This window comes from Sus scrofa, chromosome 10 (genome assembly GCF_000003025.6).
Source record: "Sus scrofa isolate TJ Tabasco breed Duroc chromosome 10, Sscrofa11.1, whole genome shotgun sequence".
NCBI classification, from domain to species: Eukaryota; Metazoa; Chordata; class Mammalia; order Artiodactyla; family Suidae; genus Sus; species Sus scrofa.
This window is the reverse complement of record NC_010452.4, coordinates 51,713,719-51,740,454: the sequence shown is the minus strand read 5'-3', so window position 1 is coordinate 51,740,454 and position 26,736 is coordinate 51,713,719. Positions and strand designations below refer to the sequence as shown.

At 43.2% G+C, this 26,736-nt stretch overlaps 1 protein-coding gene across 3 annotated transcripts in view; it reads right to left on the bottom strand.

Annotated features, from left to right (window-relative positions):
* C10H10orf67 (chromosome 10 C10orf67 homolog) overlaps positions 1–26,736 on the bottom strand; it is a 128,971-nt gene that overhangs the window by 71,686 nt on the left and 30,549 nt on the right. For all 3 annotated transcript variants that reach the window (XR_001299311.2, XR_001299314.2, XM_013980259.2), the window contains exon 5: positions 1,056–1,211. Coding sequence is in view for 1 of the 3 variants with exons in the window: in XM_013980259.2 (XP_013835713.1) it covers positions 1,056–1,211 (156 nt within the window). In the remaining 2 variants the exon portion in view is untranslated. The remainder of the gene's footprint in view (positions 1–1,055; positions 1,212–26,736) is intronic.

Sequence of the window (26,736 nt, the reverse complement as noted above, 5' to 3'; positions counted from 1 at the left end):
GCATACACACAGGTCTTAAAATATTAATTACAACAATATATAATGATATACATATGTTCTGTAATACCATAACCTCTTATAATGTATATATATATGTATCTACATTGCAATCTTTAACTCTTACTATACACTGAGGATAAAGCTCCACCTCCTTAGATGGGCCTCTGGACTCAGCTGGACCTCTGCTCTCACGACCTCTTCAGCTTTTCCCTGCTGCATGTATTTACCTGCTGCGTTCTAGGGCTAAGTCTCCACTTCCCAGCCTGTAAACTGAGCTGTGAGATGAGGAGGTGCCCTGATGGTTGACAATGGGCTGCAGTCCTCTGGCCTCTCGGCTGGCCTCTCCTCCTCAGGCAACCCACGTCTTGCTCTTAGAACCCAGTACTAAGCGCAGGTCTGGGCTGCTGGTAGGCTGGGACAGCTGGCAGCCCAGAGCTGACTGGAGATGAAAATGAACTTGCCCTCAGGGCCCACACTTTCCAGATCCTTAAAATTCACCTCTGAGTCGGGCCTCTAAGCTCTCCTTTCTGCTTTCTCTCTTCCCATTTTTGTTCCCAACGGTCTCTTGTCTCAACAGTAAAGCAGCTCCGGGCTCCCACTGCAACAGGGAGAATAGGGCGAAAACCCTCAGAATTTTCCTTCTTGACCTGTCTACTTAAGTTCATCCTGTTCCCAGCTGGTTTCTTGGAAGCCTCTGACTGGAGACTGTTTTGTGTCTTTCAAATGATCTGGTCTGAAAAAAAGGGTGGGACGCTTCAGAATTAGAACAGAAAACTATTTACATGCTCTTCTAGTCTGGGGAAATGTTTGCAGTGGGAGATAGGTTATTTTATTTCCATTGTAAATAAAAACTGAGAATAGCTGCTCCTATTTATCATTATTGTAAGTTTTTTGGAATATGTTGTTGAGAAGGAAAGGGATGGGCTGGCTTAGGTTGTGGAGAGATATCCCCGATACATCCACTGTAGTTCCTTTACTCCCAAGCCCAAGCTTGTAGACAGCTGAACCTTCATTTGCATGTACTAAAATGAAATACTCTTTGCTTTGACACTTACAACTTTCTGAAATCCGTGTTCTTCAAATTGGTCTAGTTCTTCTCGTAATTCCTTAATAAGTTCTTCTTTCTCCCTCAGTTTCCTTAACAAGAGATTCAGCCTGGCAGTCATTGTGTCCTGCACAGATGTCTTCTTGTCTTCCGCCTCAAAGAACTGCTGTGGGGGGGAAAGCAGTGTTAAAAGTCAGACCCTAGGCTAGCAGCAGCAGAAACCGTTTCATGTTTTATTATTTAAGCTCCGGCCTTATAAACTTATTTTATTTTTGCAACTTTCACACAGGCTTTAGTAAATAACTATAGGTATACTGAACGACAGGCTAAAGCATCATGGATGCAGCACAGGGCTATCCTGTTAAAGACAAACCACCATGTCTTCGTCTAACAGCATCAGCCATGCCAATACCAATACCAGTAAGAGTAAACCCTAAGAGTATCTCCATATCATGACTATGAATGTCCTACCTCTAGAAAGGAAGCTTGCAAAAATTTTGAGTATGTAAAAAAGGAAGTGTACCTCAATGGTGCAGCAAACTCCCTCAGTGGTTTGGAACGGAGATGTGGAAAAAAAGAAATACCGTTTCCTCACAGCCTGTTTTAGGCATTGAGAGCCTCGCCTATTTGCAGTCCTTGCTCAGCAGAAGTATATCACAAAACCAAAACAAGGAAAAATGCTTTAAAAACGGATGCCGTTATTTACTTCCAACATATCAAAATCTCTGTTTCAACTCCGACATGCAAAAACATTTTGTCCATTTTGGACTCTTTTGGGAATTATGGAAGAATTACTCTACTTTTACCATTTGTTTGTTCCTAATACATTAAGACACATGTACAGGAAATAAAATAAAACTTAACCATATCTGCTATTATACTTAATATTATATTTCTTTTCTTTTCTTGGCTGTGCCCACAGCATACAGAAGTTCCCAGGCCAGGGACAGAACCTGCATCACAGCAGTAAACCTGAGCCACAGTGGTGACAACACTGGGTCCTTAATGCACCAGGCCACAAAAGAACTCCTTAATACTATATTTCAAAGAGTTAGACTGACAAACTAAAACTGTTCTCATATTACATGATGAATACAAGCAGACTAAGAAGAAGAATATATCGAGGTAGCACTGAAGAGCATACCACTGACAGTCTACACAGCACTAATGAAAAAAATCAGTAAATGTATAGGCTGCAGAATTGAAAAGAGTGAAAACAGAACAATCCATAGGACAGTATTAGCTGTTTGATGGAGTGATTTTAAAGGAGAGCGTTGTGGATGAAGATCTATTCTTCCATCTAGTCTTTTCCTTTCACTTTTTTTTTAATTAAAAAAAAATTTTTTTAGGGCTGCACTTGTGGCATATGGAGGTTTGCCGTAGCCAGAGCAATGTCAGATCTGAACAACGTCTATAAACTAGACCGCAGCTCATGGCAACGCTGGATCCTTAATCCACAGAGCGAGGCCAGGGATTGAACCTACATTCTCATGAATACCGGTTCCAACCCGCTGAGCCACAGTGGGAACTCCCTTTTTAAAGGCCAGGGGAGGGTGTGTGATCAGCTTGTGCAAAATTCTCAGGTGGGCAGGTGGGGAGGTAACAGGGCGGGGTCACAGGGGTTAACATGACCCCTCCTTAGGTATCAGGAGGCCTGGGAGCTATGTGCTCATGGTCATTAAGTAGTTAACATCCTCTGCCTGGTGGAGGGGCTCGCATCTGTAAAACAACTCAGGAAGTGTGCCCCAGACAGTTATCCAGGTACTTTAGGGAGGAGCTACGGCAGAGGGTGTGGGGGTAGGGTCTGTCTCAGGAAGGCCCTTTAGGGTCACAGGCCTTGTCTTGTTCCCCTGGACAACTGTAACGGCCCTTAACGCACCTCCTGCCTCTTCTTTCGTCCTCTCCAGCCAGTCTCCACACTGCGGCCCAAGTGATCTTTCCTCATCTCCCTCAGGCTAACGTCCAACCTCTTGGCACAATGGCCAAAACAGCACCCCTCACAGTCTGCCGCTGGCCCCTGACATGTGCCCACCTGGCATTTTATTGGTGCTGATGCTCAGAATGCAACTTCTCAGAAGCACCGTGGGACCACAGGTCTCCATGCACTTGGAATTCTAGGCCGCCTAAGAAGCTCTTCCTTGTCGATCTCCTGAGTAGCATTAGAATAAGCTGGCCTGGGTCTGCAGACCAGCTCTGTCACTTAGTAGCTTTGTGACCTTGAACAAGTTCCTTAAATCCCCTATGTCCCAATTTTATCATCTGTAAAGTGGGACAAATAGTAACATTATTGGAATTGTGAGAATTAAATCAGATAATGCATGTAAACAAATTTGGTCAGTGTCCACAGCACCATCAGCTCCCAGGAAGTATTACATCTTAGCATCTATTATTGCTGTTGCTATTTGACATCCAAAGATGGATGTCGCCTGCTCTGGGAAGCCTTGACATCCTTCCCCTGTCCACCGCCTCTCACTGCTGGGCTCGTTCCATGTCTTACAAACCCTCTTCTTCAGTCCATTGTTTATTTTTTGGTTTTTTTTGCTCATTAATTTTTTTTTTTTTTGTCTTTTGTCTTTGTTGTTGTTGTTGTTGTTGTTGTTGTTGCTATTTCTTGGGCCGCTCCTGCGGCATATGGAGGTTCCCAGGCTAGGGGTCGAATCGGAGCTGTAGCCACCGGCCTATGCCAGAGCCACAGCAACGCGGGATCCGAGCCGAGTCTGCAACCTACACCACAGCTCACGGCAACGCCGGATCGTTAACCCACTGAGCAAGGGCAGGGACCGAACCCGCAACCTCATGGTTCCTAGTCGGATTCGTTAACCACTGCGCCACGACGGGAACTCCTGCTCATTAATTTTTATGTTCTGAAACAGATGGATTTATTTTCCTCCTAAATACAGCAAAACAAAGATGCTTCCCACAACCTGGCCTGGCCATCTCCTTGATGACATGACACAATGCACCCTTGGGAGTTCATTGAAAATCCCGCCAGGAAGCACACTGAGATGCTGCACACACTCAGCAGCGCTGGGGCCAACCTGCCTTTGGGATGCGCTCAGCCCCTGTGGATTTCAGGGCAGGGAGGGCCACAGTTCACTGGAAGAACAAAAAGTTTCACCTTTGACATTTCATAAACAAATCATAAGGGCCAAACACATTGAATTCATTTCTGCTCAACTCCAGGAATGTTTCTGATGTTCTACTACTGTTTATTGGATGAGCCGGGCTCAAGACGAGGCAAGCAGAAAGCAGGGTTTTGTTTTTTTTTCACCACCTTTTCAAATCTGTCTCATGTTTCAACCTCTTAGCAGAACTCTCAGGAAAGTGGCATGGCTTTTTTTCTTAAAAAAAAAAAAAAACCCAAAACAAACAAACAAAACCCCCAAACTATTAGACAATAACAATAACATTGAATAAAAGAAAGAAAAAAACCCCATCAAAACTCAACCCCCCAAATCCCAAATCAGCTTACCCTTACCCATCAAAGCTCCTGACTTTCCCAGCTCTGGCCTCCCTTAGACTTGCAGACTGCAGGGGAAGGGAAGGGGTTGAGTCTGACTTCCTTTTCTAGTATCCAGAGATTGGTCGAACACCAGCATAGGTGTTGCCATGAAGGTATTTTTCATGTGAGGTTAACATTGAAATCAACAGACTCTGAGTAAAGCAGATAACTCTCCATACAGTGGGTGGGCCTCATCCAACCAGTTGAAGGCTTTCTGAGAAAGACTGAGATTCCCCAGAGGAAGAGGGAATTCTATCTGCAGAGTGGCTTCAGACTCGAGCTGTAATATCAGTTCTTCCCTGGGTCTCCAGCTTGTTGGCCTACTCTTCAGATTGCAGCCTTGCCAGCCTCTATAACCACAGGAGCCGGGGCCTTAAATCTCCACACACATAAATCTCTCTCTCCACAGACATACCCCACCGGTTCTCTTTCCCTGGAAAATCCTGACCAACGCAATATCTACAAAAAAAAAACAATATCTACAAAAAAGAACATTCACACCAACACCTCCTCTTCCAACCCAACACCATCGTGTTTATTATGGCTTGTCTCCTTTCCATAGCACAATCCATTCTCTGGCTATAAGCAAACTGGTGCTCAATGACCTAACCTCTGCTTCATCCTCCCTCCATGTCCTCCAATCTCCTGATCATGCTGCACCCCGAGGGCCTGGCTCTGAGGCAGGAAACCGAGAGGGGAAGGAGGCAGGAAAGTGGAAGTTCTTGGGCCAGGGATCGAACCTGCACCACAGCAGTGACCTGAGCCATGGCAATGACAATGCTGGATCCTTAACCCTCTGTGCCACAGGATAACTCCCTGGACTTTAATTCTTTTGGTTATACAAGAACATTTAATATTTGTATTTAATGTTTCTTTTGGCATTTGAAAGTGAGAAAGTGTTAATATTCAAATCTGGGGCATAACTGTTGGCTTTTTATTATTAGAATAATTTTATGATGTTATTTGACCTCATGGGCAAAACCTCCTGACAGACAATATTGGTCAACACAGCTGGACATAAATGTGGGGTGAGAAATAGACGAGGAACAAAGTGACCTTGGAGTTTAATGTAAATGATGCATTCTTCTAACCCGAGGCTGAGTTTCCTGGGGCACCAGCAGTCTCGGGATCCGCAGAAGAGGTGTGGTTAGTTCTGAGAAGCTGCATCAGGAAGCAGGGAGCAGGGCTTTCCTCTCCCCCAAGGCTCAGACACACACCTGGTTGATCACAGGCTCAATGGTTGCGTTCAATGTGTTAAGAGAAGAAGAAAAACCCGAGGAGTGTTGTTTCCTTCCATGCGGAGTAACAGCCTCCATCGATTATCTGCTTAAGGCCTTGGAAGAAGGAACTTGGTCACATCTTGGCTGTCCCCTTCCCCTTCCCCTTCCCTTTCTCTTTGGGGATCAGACGCTCTGCCCTGGCAGGAAAAGAACCACCCCCCCCGGCCCATCGCTGCCTGTGATGGGCGATAACCCGCCAAATTCTGGGCTTTAGCACTGAGTAGCCTGTTTTGCTTTTGCTTTTTGCTTTCTAGGGCCGCACTCACGGCATATGGAGGTTCCCAGGCTAGGGGTCCAATCGGAGCTGTAGCTGCCAGTCTACACCACAGCCACAGCAACATGGGATCTGAGCCATGTCTTTAACCTACACCACAGCTCACGGCAATGCAGATCTTTAACCCAATGAGTGAGGCCAGGGATCGAACCTGCATCCTCACAGACACTAGCTGTGTTCATAACTTGCTGAGCCACAATGGGAACTCCCGAGTAGCCTGTTTTTCAGTGAAACATATCTTGATCTGCTGACTCCCTGACTATATATATATATGTGTGTGTGTGTGTATATATACATACATATGTATATATAGATACACATTTATACACACACACACACACACACACACATATATATTTTGTCTTTTCTAGGGCCACACCCACGGCATATGGAGGTTCCCAGGCTAGGGGTCGAATCAGAGCTGTAGCCGCCGGCCTACACCACAGCCACAGCAACGTGGGATCCAAGCCATGTCTGCAACCTACTCCACAGCTCACGGCAACACAGAATCCTTAACTCACTGAGTGAGGCCAGGGATGGAACCCGCAACCTCATGGTTCCTAGCTGGATTCGTTAACCACTGAGCCACGATAGGAACTCCCTGACTATATTTTTTAACTGCTCCAGAACCTGGGTAGGAAAGATGGATATTATTTATTATTAAGTCTCAAAAACACTCCAATCATGTTCATCTTCCAAGTTTGCAGATCTAAGCAGGTCATGAAAGCTACTCAAAACTCTACAATGATTCTTTGAGGTCTTTGAGTTAAAATATAAATTCCAAAAGATGCCTTCTCTGTATCACCTCTCGTGACTTTCTCCCAGCCCTCCTGTCTTCCAGGCATACAAGGACCAGCAGTCAGTCCCCGGGGGGTGCCTTGATCCTTAACGCCTCTGTCAAACGGGTCACTTCCCTGTCTTTCTCCCATGTTCCTTAAACTCACCAAAATTAATCGTCATTTGTTGGTGCCCAGTGTGGGTCTCCCTAAACGTGCCTCAGTGGCATAAGGACTATTTTGAATTAAGGTTCCTTAAGACATGGCCAACTCAAGAGGGATGCTCTGACCCTCTTGTCCATCTCCGAGAGCAGGAAATAAATTTTCCATAAGAAAGGTCCCCTCGCTGTCTCTGGAGGTAGATGGTCACCATTATCACTAGAGAGAGAGAGAATCTGGGCTGAGAAACCTATATTAATCAGTCTTGTTACTTCTTTAATTGACAACTCCAAGCCCAAAGTCTGTTTAGATTCTTTTCTCATTGGGCATCCAAAACCTGAATTTCTTTGTCCTGTCAATTCCTCACAAATGAATTTTTTCTTTGTCTAAAAAGTATCAAAGCTGCCTCCTTTGGTCACTTCTTAGGTCTGGTTTCTTTGCAGCCTCTATGTGCACTAATGAAAGTTTGTTCCTTTTTCTCCAGTGAATCTGTTTTGTGTCAATAGTATCATTAGCCCAGCCACAGGATCTCAGGAGGGGAACCCTCCTGCACTGCTGGTGGGGATGTAAACTGGTGCAACCACTACGAAGGACAGTATGGAGATTCCTTAAAAAACTAAATATAGAGTTAACACATGATCCAGCAAGCCCACTCCTGGACATATATCCAGAGAAAACCATAATTTGAAAAGATACATGCACCGCAATGTCCATTGCAGTGCTATTTACAACAGCCAAGACATGGAAGGAAACTAAATGTCCATCGACAGAAGAATGGATAAAGAAGACGTGGTACATATATACAATGGAATATTACTCAGCCATAAAAAGAACAAAATAATGCCATTTGCAGCAATGTGGCTGGACCTAGAGATTATCATACTGAGTGAAGTAAGTCATATAGAGACAAATACCATATGATAGTACTCATATGTGAAAGCTAATAAAAACGATATAAAAGAACTTATTTATAAAACAGAAATGAACTCACAGATTTCAAAACCAGTCTATGGTTATCACAGGTGAAACCACTAGGGGGATGGAAGAATTGGGAGGGTGGGAATAACACATACACATGATTAACAAGAACCTACTGCACAGCACAGAAAAATCGACTCGTTGTTTGTAATAACCTAAACAGAAAAAAAATGAATGGATATATTTATATGAATGACTGGTTCACTTTACTGTAACCTGAAACTAATACATTGTAAGTCAACTCTACTCCAATAAAAGTAAAAAAAAAAAAAAAAAAAAAAAAAAAAGAACTCATGAGGGGTAGATGGGGAAATTTCTCTCCCACCCCCACCCTCACCCCCTTCAAGACTTAGTTCAAGAATCACTTCCTCTTGAAAATCTTAACTATCATCCCAAACCCTCAGAGTCAGGCACCCGTCAAGTATAAACCTCTCCTCTGGACTAGAATCGCCAAGTTTCTTGTCTTTCATGAGCACTAGATTATGAACAACTTGAGTGCAAGGACTGCCTTTGTCTCTGCTACAGACCCAGATGATGGAACAACATCTGAGCAAAAGAACAGTTATAGCTCTTAACATCATGCACTGCCTTTGCTCTAGGAAGTCTGTACTAGGAACTCATGACCTCTATCCAGTACCATGGTGTAGGTCAAGTTCTCTTGGCACTTTTCTTTCGTTATTACAGTTGATTTACAGTGTTCTGTTGATTTCTGCTGTACAGCAAAGTGACCCAGTCATACATAGTCTTGGCACCTGTCTTAGTTATATTCTTCCCTTTATTCAACAAACATATGCCCTATACCTATTACAGGCCAGGCTCTCTGCCAGGAGCAGAGACCAAAGATAAATAAAGCTCAGACCCTGGTCCATAGGCACAAAGAGTCTAGTGTGAAGACCAACCCATAAATGGATACTAGTGATACAATTCAGTGTGTCAACTATCCAGGAGAGAAAGAACACTTGAGCAAGAAGGGACATGATGTGAAAATTCTAGGGAGGTGACTAATAAGGTTACGGAATGAGGTGTTGAGAGGGAGACAGGTGACTGCAAGCAGCTCCTTATCGCAGGAGGCTGAAGATTTTGCCAGGAAGTAGGAGATAAGAGTGGAGAGATGTAAGAGCCTCCTGGGCCATACCGTGGGTTTAGATGTCATCCTGTAGGTGTGGAGATTTGCTGAGGGTTGTAAACAAGGGCAGGATATGACAGGATTCATTTTTTCAAAGGACCACTCATTTGCCTGGGCAGACAATGAACGTTAGGAGACCAAGCGGGGTAAGAAGGTAACAGCCACAGTCCAGGGCTGCCTGCACTAGTTCAGGGCAAGGCAAGGAAGATGGATTCAGGAGGTTAAAAGACTGGCAAGATTTGATAACTCACTGAAAATGAAGGTGTATCTGTTATCCACGTGGCGTCTCAGTTTTACCACACACTAAGTGGCTTAAAACTCACACATACATTATCTCAGTTTCTGTGGGCCAGGCATCCAAGCATAAATTAGGTGGGTTCTCTGCTGAGGGGCTACAAGGCTACAATCAAAGTGTCATTTGGAGCTGTGGTCTCATCTGAGGCTCGAGGAAGAAGGGGTCTGGGTCCGTGGCCACCCAGGTTCTTGGAAGGAAGCACAGGACTGAGGGCTTCAGTTTCTTGCTGCCCTCAGCTCCACAGGCCTCCTGCAGGTCTTTGCCTGTAAATGTGGGGGCTCCCCAACACAGCCTCCTGCTTCATCCATGCCATCAAAGCAGAGAGACCGGCCAGACAGAAGCTATACTCCTACATAATATAATCATCAGGGCACCTTTTCTGTGCTCTGTTGGTTAGAATGGTTAGAAGCAAGTCCCACATCCTACCTGCACTCAAAGAGGCAGGGGGTGATCATACAGGACAAAGAGCAGAGTTAAGGTGGAAGATGCTTCTAACAGTTTGTGTCATGGTGAGTTTGTGGTGACTTATTTTATAACTCTTTATAGAGTCTTTAGTTTCTTGCCATTTCACCTAGGCAGTGTTCTTTCTCATCCGCTTTTCAACAAAAAGCCTCATTCAGGACATTAACAGTGCTCCTGGGAAGGGAAGTGCTCTTGTTCCAAGAAGACGCACCCTGCCCCTGGCAGAAGCTCATCTTGGTTTCAGAATCCAGAAAATTTAATCCCCTCCAAATGCCAAAATGTTGGTATTTTATTGCATAAAACTGTTATTAGGACTTTTTGAAAAAATATCAAATAAAAATCACTTAACACCCCAAAAATATTTGCCACATTAAAATTTGGAATCTTAAGTCAGTACTTCCATTAGAAAGGGTTCTTCCGTAGCTCTGCAACCCTCGAGAGGTGGAAGAAAACAACAATCAACACAGCAAGGCTTCTATTGCAAGAATAAATGCTCTTGGAGCTCCAAGTGTGGCTCAGTAGGTTAAGAATCCAATGCGGTGTCCATGAGGATGGGGGATCGATCCCTGGCCTTGCTCAGTGGGTTAAGGATCTGGCATTGCTGCAAGCTATGGTGAAGGTCACCGATGCAGCTCAGATCCAGTGTTACTGAGGCTGTGGCATAGGCTGGCAGCTGCAGCTCTGATTCTACCCCTACCCTGGGAACTTCCATATGCCATAAGTGTGGCCCTAAAAAAAAAAAAAAGAATAAGTACTCTTCTTGTTCAAAGACTTTTAAAAACAAATTTACCATTTTAACAAACTCATTTTTAACATGACAGCTGTATTTTTCTGCAATGCATTTGAATTTAACTCTAGAATTTTTTTGCCTTTTTATAGAAATACAATAAATATGTTATAGGAGTTCCCACTGTGGCTCAGGGGGTTATGAACTTGACATAGCATCCATGAGGATATGGGTTTGATCTCTGGCCTCAATCAGTGGATGAAGGAACCAGCATTGCCACAAGCTGTGGCAGAGGTCACAGATGGGGCTTGGATCCAGCATTGCTGTGGCTGTGGTGTAGGCTGGCAGCTGCAGCTCCAATTCAACCCCTAGCCTGGAAACTCCCATATGTCATCACAGGTGTGACCATTAAATTGAAAGAAAAAAAAAATGTTACACATGAAGCTCTTTGCACAGTGCCTGGACCATAGCAAATAAGTCACTAAGTGATAACTGCTTTCATCGTCATTAATTATCTGCCTAGGGAAAAGGAGGAAGTTTCCCCAAGGACTGTCACCTACAGTCCTATAACTAATGCCGCGAAACCAATGCCACGTAGACAAAAGAAGAACTGGAGCCCAGACTATGTTAGATTCAAGGAGACCAGGTCTGCATAGACCAATGGAGGTACAGCTTATCCAGGACTCTCTGTACTCTTCAGGGTAATCATCCCTCCATCCCCCTCTTCTCCTTCAGATTCCCCCCAGCAGCCAGTTCCCTAAGGTCCTCTGTCTAACCCAGATTTTACTCACAGAAGAAAGACCACCGTGGTGCCTAGGACCTCGGGGCCACCCACTCTCAGCCTCCCAACCCTCACTGCCTCGGCGTGCAGCAGGGGATGGCTCTCCTGAGTGTAAGGGCCCAGGAAGTGAATGCCTGCCCCCCTCAAGGCTCCCGGCCAAGCCTCCAAGGACAGCCCAGCCCCCCAGGCCACGGGTGCTTGATCCAGCCACCCCCCCCCCAGGGTGGAGGGGTCCCAGCTGTCTGCCAACATGTGAAACCTTTGGGTAAGCTTTCAGGTACAGTAGCATGTGCCTGAGGGCAGACGCCTCTTGGGGACACCCAGAGGACCTGAGACCCTGCCCTGTGGGAGTATCTCCCCTTAGTAAAAAGAAGACAGTCTCTGTCCTCAGCTCAGGCACCCTGCGCCTGACACCCTCCTAATCTACTTACTCACCCATTCATCAAAGATACTGAGCCTGCCATGTTCAAGGCACTGTGCCAGGCACTGTATGTCCCCACTGCCAAGTAGAAGTAACTCCAAGCTCTCTGATGAAGTTTGTTCCCCTGGCCATGGTGTTGCCAGGTGCAGGCCCCAGGCCCATCTGATTTTACTAAGCACAAGTACTTGCCATCGTCATCACTGCCAAGTTAACTAGATGTCTCTGTTTTCCTGCCCATGACCTTGCAGGTTCTGCCTGGCATGGTTATCTTCTTGTCCTGCTAGCATAGCTGGGCACTGCCAAATCCTTGTGCCCCCATTGCTGTCAACAAATGTCTTGGGTCCCCATGTGGGCATCCAGGTTTACTGCCATGTGTGGACCCTCCCTGTCTGCACCCCCGGAGTGGGAACACGTATCTCTCGACAAGTTTCCTGCATTCTCTGTCTCCGTGGTAGAACTGCCTTTTTGTAAATTGGGAGGCACCTCCTCCCTGTGCCCCTGTTTCAGGGGAGTTCCCCTTGGAGCTAAGGGATTTTTGACACCCCCTTATTTAGTGTGCCAGCCTAGATCCCCCCTGCTGGGGGGCAAGTGGCTGAATCCTTAGATGGCATTTTTTTTCTTTCCTTCCTCCCTTCCTTATTTAATTATTCTTATTTATTCAATTCATTTAATAATCAGTCATTAGTGTAAAAAAAAGAAGAAGAAAGGAAGACTACCCACTAAGAAGGTAATGACTTCATTCACTGACCCCCAGTTGGTAAAGGATCTGCTCTGAGGGAATGAAATTCTGATGGTTGTAATTCAGGCACTCTTGGTGTGGATGTGCTTAAGGCTTTTGAACAATAGGAAGTATTCTCCTCCTCTTAGGATGGCACCTTAAGGGATCTCTTCTATATGAAGAGCCCTGCAAGAACACATCAGCATCATTCTGTAAATATTTCTGGGACCTACTATGCACACAGTTCCAGGCTAGTCACAAATTATTCTATGTATAAGAAAGCCTCATCATGCAGTGTAGATGGAGATTCTCTTTAAAAGACCTGGGAGACCATCACCTAAAGAAGCATCGGGGAGTTCCCGTGTGGCGCAATGGAAATGAAGCCAACTAGTATCCATGAGGATGCAGGTTCGATCCCTGGCCTTGCTCAGTGGGTTAAGGATTCTGTATTGCCAGGAGCTGCAGTGTAGGTTGCAGTCTCGGCTCAGATCCCTCCTCATTGCTGTGGCTGAGGTGTAGGACAGCAGCTGCAGCTCCAATTCCACCCCTTGCCTGAGAACTTCCATATGCCGCAGGTGAGGCCCTAAAAAGCAAAAAAATTAAAAAATAAAGACGCATTGGAGTACATGCAATAAAGTAAATACTGGAAATGAACATGTTCCAAACTCAAAAGCAAAATTAAATGCTCTTTCACGCCAGAGGGTATGCACTGAGAATCACCTCCCCCAGCCTGCCAGCCTTCATCTGCACTTCACCTTGGTGCCCCTCTGCAGAGACACAGGTCTTGGGCTCACTCAGACCCTTCGCTTTTACAGAAATCATAGGACTCTCCTCTGGGCCAGGAGCTGCATTCAGACATGTGAGGCTCGTTTTATTGGCTTCCCTGATGCGTTAATGACAAAGAGCTGCGCTGTCCCCACCTCAGCTGTGCTCTCTCCTTAGGGCACACACTTGATTCTCCCCTGACGAGGAGAGGAAACACCCAGTCCTCAAGGAGGAGGGGCAGAGTCGACCCCACTGGGCCGCTGTAAAGGGGCCTGATTAATCTTGGTAACGCTGGTCTGCAAGCGGGATTTAGAGCACCCCTGCATTATCCATTCTAGCCTGATTTTTCTTAATCTTCTCTGGCTCCCTGATCCCCATTTGGTTGTGTAACACCTAACATCCATCTTAAGTCCCTTTGGCTTTGTTAACTCTTTCTTGACCTACTTTTCTGGTGCAATTATGGTCTACCCCCATAAACATATATTCTATTTTCACTTAATTGCCCTATGCACCAAGACTGTAGGATAATTACGTTTCTACTATCAGCCCATCTCAAAGGACTAATTAGTCTGACTCTCCTTCCATCCAACTGTTCCAACAAGGGATGGATTCAATAAACTATTCCAAACAAAAGGCCATCATTACACTTGATGAATTATTGGTAGGATTCCCAACAAATTCAGTAAGAATGATTACTCTCTTATACTATTTAATATTATTCTGCAACTTCTGTCTAGTGTAAAAACGAGATATATACATTTCAGAATTTAAGGCAGGAATATTATTTTCGGTGAGTGTATGTATATACTTAGAAAATACAAAAGAACTGACTAAGGAGTTCCCGTCGTGGCGCAGTGGTTAACGAATCCGACTAGGAACCATGAGGTTGCGGGTTCGGTCCCTGCCCTTGCTCAGTGGGTTAAGGATCCGGCGTTGCCGTGAGCTGTGGTGTAGGTTGCAGACGAGGCTCGGATCCAGCGTTGCTGTGGCTCTGGCGTAGGCTGGTGGCTACGGCTCCGATTAGACCCCTGGCCTGGGAATCTCCATATGCCGCGGGAGCGGCTTAAGAAATAGCAAAAAGACCAAAAAAAAAAAAAAAAAAAAAAAAAAGAACTGACTAAGAACTGTTAAAATGAGACCTGATAAGTCAACATTTGGACATCCATCAACAAAGTGGTTGGATACAGTCGTTATAAAAATGACTGGTTTCAGGGGAGTTCCCATCGTGGCTCAGCGGTTAACGAATCCAACTAGGAAACATGAGGTTGCGGGTTTGATCCCTGGCCTTGCTCAGTGGGTTAAGGATCCGGCGTTGCCATGAGCTGTGGTGTAGGTTGTAGACTCGGGGATAGGATCCCACGTTGCTGTGGCTCTGGCGTAGGCCGGCGGCTACAGCTCCGCTTCAACCCCTAGCCTGGGAACCTCCATGTGCTGTTGGAGCGGCCCAAGAAATGGCAAAAAAGACAATAAATAAATAAATAAGAGTGATTTTACATCAAAAACATTATGCTGACACGAAAGGACTCAATCACAAAACAGCACATACTGTACAATCGCATTTATATAAAATGTTCAGAATAGATGAATCTATAGAGACAGAAAGTAGATGAATAGTTTCCAGAGGTTTGGAAAGGAGAGGAAAAGAGAGAGGGGAGAATAGGGAATGACTGCTGCTGGGTACAAGTTTTCTTTTGTGAGGGCAATGAAAATGTTTCAAAATTATAATGTTGGCTCTGTACACAGCTCTGTAAATACAATACTACAAGATATTGAGCTGTACACTTTAAATGAGTGAATTTTATGCTCTGTAAATTATATCTCAATAAGGCTGCTAAAAATCAATGGTTTCCATGTATACCAAAATATTCTCCTAAAATATGACAAAATTTTTTTCATTTCCTAAAGACATAAAATATAATATTTAGGAATAACTTAGTTGTATAGAAAAAGTATACAACCTACATAATAAAATTATAAAACTCTATTGAGATACCTGAAATAAGACATAAGTAAATCAGGAAATATTCCTGGATAGGAAGACTGACTGTTGTAAATGACACAAATTTCTTCCAAAACTCGTGAATAAATTCCAACCAGGTCCATTTAATAAAAATGCTTAGAGAGGCCATTTTGGTTTGTTTGTTTGTTTCTTCTTTTTATGGCCTCACCTGCCGCATACGGAAGTTCCTCAGCTAGGGGCTGAACCAGAGCTGTGGCTGATGCCTACGCCACAACCACTACAACACCAGATCTGAGCCACATCTGCAACCTATGCCACAGCTTGTGGCAATGCCAGATCCTTAGCCCACTGAGCAAGGCCAGGGATCAAACCCACATCCTCAGGGAGACAATGTCAGGTCCTTTACCTTCTGAGCCACAATAGGAACTCCAGGGAGGCTATTTTGGAATGCAAGCAAACACAATTATTTTAAAATTTATCTGGAAAAATAAAAAAGCAAAGAGATTTTTGAGAAAGAGAATTAATGAATCCCCTTGTGGTGCAGTGGATTTAAGGATCTGGCATTGTCGCTACTGTGGTATGGGTTCAGTCCTTGGCCTGGGAACTTCCACATGCTGCAGGCATGGCCAAAAAAAACCCCTCAAAATCCCAAACTTACCAGATATCAACATATAATGCTAAAACATTAAATACCAAAAAGGCAATGGAGAGCTATACCACTACTTAGATAATCTTACAGAGCCACAAAATAGCAGACATAACCTTAAGATCAACCTTATTGCTGATGTATGATTATTATTAACTTAATTAAACAAGGAGGCCATCAGATTGAGGGGCTCTAATACCTTAGCAGCCTATATAAGCAAACCCAAACCTGGACCTGTAGATGCCTCAAGGTTAAGAAATCAATACCTAAGCACAACCAGTCACAAACAGCCAACAAGTCTTTCCTTAAGTTACAGCCAATAATTTACTTGCTTTGCTCTTACCTTTTCTCTATAGAAGTTCTTCCCCTGAATCCTGCGTTGGAGTGCCCCTAACCTCTTCTGGTTTAGTGCTGCCTGACTCAAATCAATTTTTGCTCAAATAAACTTTTTTTAAAAAAATTTTTGTCTTTTATTTATCCCCCTTTTTATTGAAATATAATTGACATACAATATTATATTAGTTGCAGGTGTACAACATAGTGGTTCAATATTTGTGTACATTATCAAATGATTACCGCAATAAATCTAGTCACCACCTGTCACTATATAAAATTACTACAATATCATTGACTACATTCCCTATTCTGTACATTATATCCCCATGATGTATTTATTTTTGATCAAATAAACTCTTAAAAATTGCATATGCCTCAGTTTATCGTTTAACATGGGGAAAACATCATAAATCAATGGAAAAGGAAAAGAATATTCAACAAATGACGCTGGAGAAATTGCTTATTAATTTGAAAGCTAGTGACAGTCTCTCAAACTTTCATTGCTCCCATCTTCCTAAGAGTTTTGTATGCTCCTAAATCTCTCTGTGTCCGAAGGACCTAGAATACTGTGTTCTCTTATCTGAGTCACAGCTGATACACTTCCAAGACCAAAGAACGCTAAATAAGATGTAAGTTTCAGATAAACATTTTCTTTTATCTGAAAATAATATCACACAAGAAATTGTTTTAATAGTTAAACAGATTTAAAACCCAAAGCTGAAAAAAAAAGCTCTTGTACTTGTATCCTGAACTGGTCTCCAGAGGGCAGCAGAGAGTCATTTACATTTAACCAAAAGTTACCACTTAACCAAAGTGTGTACCTCTGTTCTTTCTTAAGACTAAGCCTCAACAAACTGGGTGGCCAGGATGTGGAAGGCTGTCTGAGGTCATGGATCAAAGTGATACCAAATAAGCCAAAGCAAAGATTCAAAGAATCGCTTTTGTATCTTTAATTCTTTAATTAGATCGACCAATGAACCACAATTAATACACTGTTGGCTAAGCGTGCTTAACCAGCATGTTTATGAAACACTGATGCATATGAAGCATTTAATCCCTTTCAGGGCTTTCTACTCCTAGATGTACAAAAAGTATGTAGGAAGAGTGACAGTCACTTCTGCCATATATTTTGAGCGTCTGATACACACTAGAAGTTTATTAGGGACCCAGAAATTGCTGAAGACATAAAGGATTATAAAAGCATGTTTTTTTAAATCCTGTTATTCTGACTTTCACTTGGTAAACAACAAAAATTCTGGATAAGATAGGTGACATGCTTCTATAAGCTGAGAAAGTAAGGAACAGTTAGGCCGAAATGAAGTGAGTACAGGAATCCAGAGAAGAATGTAGTACAGTGAAGCTGGTCTGTCCTCCAGGGCATTGCTGGACCAGGTAAATCTGACCTTCGGTTTACACCTCTTTACAGGGCATAGAGAAAAGGTATCACATAGGTCACCCTCAAAGCGATGATTCTAAACAACAGGAGCTACCTCCTGAAGGTAAGACACTAAAAGAGTCACCTCTTCAGTGTAAGAATGAACTAGAAATAACCACCTGAAACCCTGCACCCACCCCCGTCCCAGTGAAAGTGAAACTGCCTCCCATCTAGAAACGGCTCAGCATACAGAGGAGGGGGAATATTCTGAGTTTTATGAGCACGAGACAGCCCACACAGTTTTGGGGCCCACATGCACACATCTGGGTGGTCTAAAATGCCTCAAACGAAAAATTAGGTTAAAGTGGTCAGAGACCCAGGAGTCTCACATAAGCAAACGGAAATCTCCTCTATGGAAACTCACCTCTATTCCAAGCCTCAAAGAATTTCAATTTTTTTGTCAAAAATCATAAAACCCGAAAGTAAAGGATATATCTTAAGCAACAATCAGTACCTATCAGACCCTCCAAAATGGAAGACATGGAAATTATGAAACATGGAATATCAAGCAAGTATAATAAAATATATCTATAGAAATAATAGGACAAGTCATGGGCAAACAGCAACAGCCATTAAAAAAATAACCAAACAGGGAGTTCCCATTGTGGCTCAGTGATAACAAACCCAACTAGTATCCATGAGGATGCAGGCTCAATCTCTGGCCCCGCCTAGTGGGTTAAGGATCCAGCGTTTGCCATGAGCTGTGGTGTAGGTTATAGATGAAACTCAGATCTGGCGTTTCCGTGGCTGTGGAGTAGGCTGGCAGCTGCAGCTCTGATTCGACCCCTAGCCTGGGAACTTACCTATCCCAAGGGTGCGGCCCTAAAAAGACAAAACAAACAAACAAATACAGAATGTAGAGTAGAACTCCTAGTCATAAATTATAAGTGATATTTTAAAACTCAATAAGGAGTTCCCATTGTGGCTCAGGGGTAACGAACCCAACTAGTATCCATGAGGATGCAGGTTCGATCCCTGGCCTTGCTCAGTGGGTTAAAGACCCAGCATTGCTGTGAGTTGTTGCGTAGGATATGGCTCAGATCCTATGTTGCTGTGGCTGTGGTATAGGCCAGCAACTGCAGCTCTTATTCAACCCCTAGCCTGGGAACTTCTATATGCCGCAGGAGTGGCCCTAAAAAAAAAAAAAAAAAAAATCAGTAAGAAAACAAATAACCCAATAAAAAATGTGTTGGAATAGGCATGTCACAGAACAGGAAAACTGAATGGCCAATACACACATTTAAAAAGGGTTAACAGGGGAGTTCCCGTCGTGGCACAGTGGTTAACGAATCCGGCTAGGAACCATGAGGTTGCGGGTTCGGTCCCTGCCCTTGCTCAGTGGGTTAACGATCCGGCGTTGCCGTGAGCTGTGGTGTAGGTTGCAGACGCGGCTCGGATCCCGCGTTGCTGTGGCTCTGGCGTAGGCCGGTGGCTACAGCTCCGATTCAACCCCTAGCCTGGGAACCTCCATATACTGCGGGAGCGGTCCAAGAAATAGCAACAATAACAACAACAACAACAAATAAAAAAATAAAAAGGGTTAATTTACACAGTCTCTGCTCAGCCTTAGGGTTCCTTCGGAAGCCCATTCTTCACACCTTCATCTTAACTGGAGGTTTGTGTGATGGCACTTATTGGTGCTGAAGAGAAGTAAGACATTGATTGCTTAAGCCTGTCTGCCTACTGGATGAAAGTGTGCTGAGGACAACTGGTCCAGAGCTGAGGGGTTTCCAGAGGGCCTCTAAGTCCTTTGGGTCTTTGATGCCAAAGGGTCACTTTGATCTGGACATTTGAAAGCTGACCGATCTCACGTCAGCTCCGAGAAACAATTACATATTTGCGTGGAAATTAAGTACAGTTTCTACTCATGTCCTCAGAGCCCTATTAACCAGGGACACACTCCTCCCAGGAGAGCAGCCTGGGTCGCTAAGCCCTTCCCCCATCCCAGGCTTTGTCTGGTCTTCGCTGTGACGGTGCCTCCTGAAAGAAACTGCAAAACAACCATTCATCATGTGTCTTGACTGATGACCGCCTTTAAACCAGAGAAAGCTGAGAAGAAAAAAACCCCAAGAAAATAGCCTCTGGGTAATTGAAACAGGCATCACAACAGTTCATTGCTGCCAGCCTGACCATACGAAGTTCTCACTCAATATCTGTAGGCTCCTCATTCACACCCAGCTCTCACACGTTTGGCTGCTTTCTATTTTTCCCCCTGAGCACAAGTTAGTTGAAGGTGTTGTTACAAAAGGTCATGAAGTTCCTGATCATTACTCACAAACGCTCACTTGGTATCTGTGTACTCGGTGCTTACCCATAAATGGGACGAGGGCTGTTGCTGCTCACCAGTGCAGATTAATGCAGTCTGTGTCCAAAAGATGCTTTATAGTTCTTGATAAATAAATTTATAAAATATTCATTTATAGAATATGTATAATACATTTACAAAAAAAATAAAAGGGTTAACCTTATTAGTAGTTGAGGGATACACAAGACACAATGAAATACTGTCTCATGTCCATGAGATCAACAAAAATTTAAAAATCTGGAGTTCCCGTCGTGGCACAGAGGTTAACGAATCTGACTAGGAACCATGAGGTTGCGGGTTCGATCCCTGCCCTTGCTCAGTGGGTTGAGGATCCAGTGTTGCCGTGAGCTGTGGTGTAAGTTGCAGATGCGGCTCGGATCCTGCGTTGCTGTGGCTCTGGCGTAGGCCGGTGGCTACAGCTCCAATTAGACCCCTAGTCTGGGAACCTCCATATGCCATGGGAGTGGCCCTCGAAAAGACAAAAATAAACAAATTTAAAAATCTGACAATATCAAGTCTCAATGAAGTAGAGTAACAAATATTTTCATATACTGCTGAAGGTAATGTCTTTTATTATAGGCAGTTCAGAAGGCTTTTTGGCATTAGATGATAAATATGGAAACACACATACTCTCTATTCCACTCTTACAAATATACTTTAAAAGTGTTCTTGCACATGTGTACATGAGACAGTACAAGAATGTTCCCAACAAAACTGTAAGAGCAAAAAGTATTATGACAGATAAGAATATTCTGGTGTAACTATACTATGGAATATTACATTGTGGTAAAAAATGAATGAATAATATGTATACCTATCAAGAAGTAAGATTCTCAGAACATAATTTCAGAACAAAAGCGGGTCAAGAATACATACATACAAACAATATATATTTATATGTATATATTCAAAATGTAGATTTGAAACCGAACATGACCCTAAGGGGCTCCTAGGTACATATTCTTTTTGTGTCTCCTGTTTCTTGTTTGTGGGAAATCTGCTTTACTAAGCTTCCTGCACCTCCCCTAAATCCAAAGGGCAAATTCCAACAGTTGCTAACTGCAGAAGGGAGGGGCTGCAGAAACCAGGGAGGAGCAGTCAAGAGACAAGAGTACAGCCCTGGGGCAGGGTCCTGGTTCCTCCTCAAGGAATAGGCATCAGAGTATCTTTGAGCTCTTCTGCAGGAACAAAAGCCTCCACCCAGGTTGGTAACTTCGGGCTGAGCACAGGATTCCTGGAACATGACCCTGTTACCTTACCACCAACCAATCAGAAGAAAGGCACACATCCTGCAGCCCTTGCCCCAAATTTTGCCTATAAAAATGTCTGCCCCAAAGCCATGGGGGGTGAGCACAAGCTTCCCATTCTCCTTGCTGGGCCCTGCAATAAACCTTTCTCTGCTCCAAACTCTGATGTTTTGGTTTATTTGACTTCACTGTGTGTCGGGCACACGAACGTTGTTCAGATATTTTACTTGGGAATCTAAATTTAAGTGCAAGTAATAAAAAAAAGGGGGCTTTATTAAGCACACAATTCATGCTTATAGTTACTTCTGGGCAGAGAGAGCAGTAGTGATGGGGTTGGGAAGAAGCATACAGAGGATTTCAAAGACACTGGTAATGTTTTTTCCTTAGAGCAGTTGTTTCATGGGTATTTGCTATGTCATGATTCTTTGTGCCACACATATTTTATAAATATTTATTTGTCCCTATGTAAAAACTTTTTTTCCTTTTTCAGCTGCACCCATGGCATATGGAAGTTCCCAAGCCAGGGACTGAATCAAATCCAAGCTAGAACTGCAAACCTATGCCACAGCTCCAGCAATGCCAGATCCTTAACCCACTGTGCCAGGCTGAGGATTGAACCCATACCACAAAGACCAGCCAGATCCCACTGCACCACAGTGGGAACTCCCCCTGCAAAATTTAATAAAAGCAATTTAAAATGATAAAATTGAAGTTCCCATTGTGGCTCAGTGGTTAACAAACCCGACTGGAATCCATGAAGATGCAGGTTTGATCCCTGGCCTCGCTCAGAGGGTTAAAGATCCAGCATTGCCATGGCCATGAGCTGTGGTGTAGGTCTCAGACGCGGCTTGGATCCCACACTGCTGTAGCTGTGGCATAGGCCAGCATCTATAGCTCCAATTCCACCCTGAACCTGGGAACCTCCATGTGCCGTGGATGTGACCCCAAAAAGACAAAAAAAAAAAATTATATACTCAGGTATATCATTTATATAGTTTATGGAAACTAGATATTTATATTAAAGAATTATCCACAGATTAAAGAAGACTAACACAATGTGTACAAAGCAGCTTTAAAGCATAAAAGTATAAAAAACAATTTTCAAATGCAGAGTATTTTCTGATCCTCTCTTCTCTCCCTAAGCTCCTCATCTTTTTTCCAATTCAGTGGTGATCACACCTCTGCCTTCATTCAGGGCCAAACCCGCAAGCTGCCTACAGCCAGCCAGATACACACTCTGCTCTCTCTTCTTGCGTTGATTTGCCAGAGCTGCCATAACTATGTACCACACACTGGGTGGCTTAAACAACAGAAATTTATTTCCTCACATGCTGGAGGTGGAGAGTTTGAGATTGAGGCGTTGGCAGGGTGGTTTCTTCTCAGGCCTCCCTTCTTGGCTTATAGTCGGCCACCCTCTCCTGTGTCTTCACACGGTCTTGCTTCTGCATGTTTGTGTCCTAATCTCTTCTTATAACGACATCAGTCATCCCGGATCAAAGTTCACCCATCTGGCCTTACAGGACCACTGATCTGACCACTTAAAGATAAAGGCTCTATCTCCAAATACAGTCACACTCTGAGGATACTGGTTAGGATTTCACAAGTCAGCCCTTAAACACTTCCACAGAATGATGGAGAAGCCCTGTTCCCTTTAAGGTCAACCCCTCTGCTCCAGCCTTCTCAAGCAGTCTATCTTGCACTCCATCTTCTATTTTGTTATATTGTGAATTTTCCCCTCAGTACTGGACCTCTCCTATCTGCACAGAGCATTCTCCAGTACCCCTTCTTTAAAAAAAAAAAAAAACGTCCCTTGACTCTCAATTCCCACTCCAGCCATTCCAGCCATAATCCCATCCCTTTATTCTTCTTCTCAATCCACATTTGGTGTTCAACCCAGACCAGCTGACCACCCATCCCTGTCGCTCCAGGGTGATGCTCTTCTTGGGATCCTCAGTGATGCTAATGTGAATACGGCCAATGTTACTTTCTGACCCTCCGCTTACTCAGGTCTCAGCATATTTGATACAATGGACCATCCCATCCTTCTTAAAACACTCTCTTCTCTTGATCTCCATGACACCGCACACTCCTGGTTTTAATACTGCCTCTCTGACAAGCCCTCATCAGTCCTATCCTTGTATAAATACACTCTCTCCCTGGGTGATCTCGCCCAGTCCAAAGGCTTTAAAATCTATTATGATGAGGACTCTCAGACGGGTATCTCCAGCCTGTCTTTTCACTGACCCCTAAACTCATACATTCAGCTAACTGTCTGATATCACCACTAAGATGTCTAATTCACTCATTTGTTCAACAAATACTTTTAAATGCTTAGTTTGTGCCAGTTAATGTTCTAGGTGCTTCAGATACGTAAGTGAACAGCACAGACCAAGAACCTTACCCTGGCGGAGCCTAAATTAATTCCCACATACTCTTCTTCCCCCAGACTCCTCCAATCAGTAATGTGACCATCTACCCAGCTGTTCAAGACAAGAAGCCAGAAGCTGGCCATGCATGATTCCTCTGTTTTGCTCCCCTCCATGTCTTATCCACGGGAAAATCTTACTGGTGCTACCTCTAAAATATATTCCAAATCCAACCACTTCTAGCTCCATGTCTACTGCTACCATCCTATGCCAAACCACCACCATCTCTTACAGAAACTGCTCAAATGTTCCCTGTTCTTCCTGTTTCCACCCTTGCCTTCCTGTAACTCATTCTCCTCACAGCAAACAATAATAATTTTTTAATTTATTTCAGACACACAAGAGTACCACTACACACTCTCAAGAAGACTTAAAACCTCAAAGACTGAAAAAATCAAGGAAGTGGGATTATGGAGCAGGTGGAACTCTCCTACATCTCTGGAGGGAGAATAAATTGGTATAACTTTGGCAAACAGTATGACAGCATCTACTAAAACTGAAAATGTGCTTAACCTACGATCTAGCAAATCTATTCCAGCATACGCCCAAGAGAAATTCATTTATGTGTGCATCAAAAGACATACAAGAATCTTCCTAGCAGCACCATACTTGTTACAGGCAAAAACTGGAAACAACTCAAATGTCCATCTACAGTAGAACATTGGATTGACTGTATAGTATATTCATAATAAAGAACACTAGACAGCAATGAAAACAAACTACTGCAACATGCAACAATATGGATAAATCTGAAAATGTGATGTCCAATGAAAGAAGCCAAACACAAATAAGTAAGTTCTCTATGATTTTATTTACACTAAAATTCAAAAATAGGCAAATTGAATCTATGGTGACAGAAGTCAGGTCACGGTTATTGTTGGAAAGGAGGGGGTTAATGACAAGGTGCCACAACATTCTAATTCTTGGTCTAGGTGGTGATTATCTGGTTTTGTTCATTTTCTTAAACCACAATTTTGAACTGTACACTTATATTCTGTGCACTTTTATGGGTGTATGTTATACTTCAATTAACGGTTTACCATTAAAAAGCCCTGCTCATAAAATATTCTTGCCAAAAGGCACAGAAGTTGAACTTGAATCAAATCAAGATTTTAGAGCTAAGTTCTAATTTAGAGGAAATATGAAAAAAAGAGTGTATCTCCTCTGTTGCATATCTTCTTGAGAAAGCAAACAAACAAGTTCAGAATGTGGGATGCTTTGAAGGACAACTGTCTTTTGTATTGTAAAAGTCAATGTTAAGGGAAAGAAAGAAAAAGAGAAGGAAAAAAAGAAGTGCATTGCAACTAAAATGATTTCTTTTGACTGCAAAATAACACCTGATTATCATAAAAAAAACTGAACCATAATTGCTATAAAAATTGAAACAATACAGAAACTTCAAATTAAAAGTGTTTTATTTCTCACCATTCTCAGAGCATCCTTTTGGACTTAAAGGGGATATCTTTTAATGTACATTTTACTTTATATTTTTCACAAAATGTGATTCTATAATATTGTGTTGTTATGCTTTGGAAATCCCTCATATCCATACATACAAATTTACCGCAGTTTAGATGGCTGTGTATTTTTCTTCATTTGCATCTCTAAGTTGTATTAGTCTGTTATTTCCTATCAAAATCTAGATTATAATGCTGCTAGTTATTGTATACATATGTTCACCATTTTAACTAGTGGACTAGATTACTAGAAGTGGGATTGCTCAGTATAAATAAATGAACATTTGAATTTTTTATTAGATTTTGTTAAATTTTCTTCCAAAAGGTGCTACCAATTTACTCTTCCAGTCTATGTCTTGCCCATTTACCTACACCTCGCCGACACTAGATCATATATCACCCTTGTAAATTCCTGCCAACCTCATAGAAGTATTTTTTGTTTGTTTGTTTTATTTGTATCTACTTGATTTTTAGTAGGATTGAGCATCTTTTTATGTTTTTTGGCCATTTGGATATTTTTATTTCAATATTTTTTCCATATATTTTCAAGTTCCTATTGAGTTATTCATCATTATCTTAATGACTGGTAGGAGTTCTCAATGTTTTAGAAATATTAATATATTATCTGCATGTTTTATTGCAAATATTTTCCCAGTTGTCTTCAAACTTTTTTTCTTTCTTTTTTTTTTTTTTTTTTTTTCTTTGGCCGCCCCAAGGCATATGGAGTTCCCAGGCCAGGGATCAGATCCCAGCTGCAGTTCTGACCTATGTGCTCTGCATCTGTGGCAACACTGGATCCTTTAACCCATTGTGCTGGGCTGGGGAACGAACCTGGGTCCTGCTGCTGCAGAGACACCACCAATGCCATTGCACCACATCGGGAACTCCCAAGCTATTTTTAATTCCATTTGTTGTACAGAAGTTTTTCATTTTATGCCTATTTTTTATTTTTATTTTCCTTTTTAGTTTCTTTCATGCTGGGAAAGCCCTTCCCCACCTTGTTTGTTCATGTGTTTATTCTTCTACCACAAGTTTTCTAGCACCTGCTACGTGCCAGGTACTTTCTAGGTGTGAAGACAAGATCACTGCTCCCTTAAAGCACGAACTCCAGTGGGTAAAAGAGAACACAGAAAAAGACATAAACTTAAAGGAGATAATTTTAGGTGATGGTAACTGCTCTAAAGACCATAAACTGGAGTAACAGAACAGGAAACGACTGGTATCAAAAACAGTCCTTTGGCCTCCAGGAGGCCAAAGAAGAAACCATTTGAGCAGCAATATGAAGATGGGGCAGGAGTTCCCATCGTGGCTCAGCAGTTAACAAATCTGACTAGCATCCATGAGGACGCAGGTTCGATCCCTGGCCTCACTCAGAGGGTTAAGGATCTGGCGTTGCTGTGAGCTGCAGTGTAGGTCATGGATGCGGCTCGGATCCTGCGTTGCTATCTATGGCTGTGGTGTAGGCAGGCAGCTATAGCTCTTATTTGACCCCTAGCCTGGGAACCTCCATATGCTGCAGGTGGGCTCTAAAAAAAAAAAAAAAAAAAGAAGTTGGGGCAGAAAGTTCCAGAAATTAGCCCTGAGGCAGGAATGTGCTTGGTGTGTGTGAGGGTT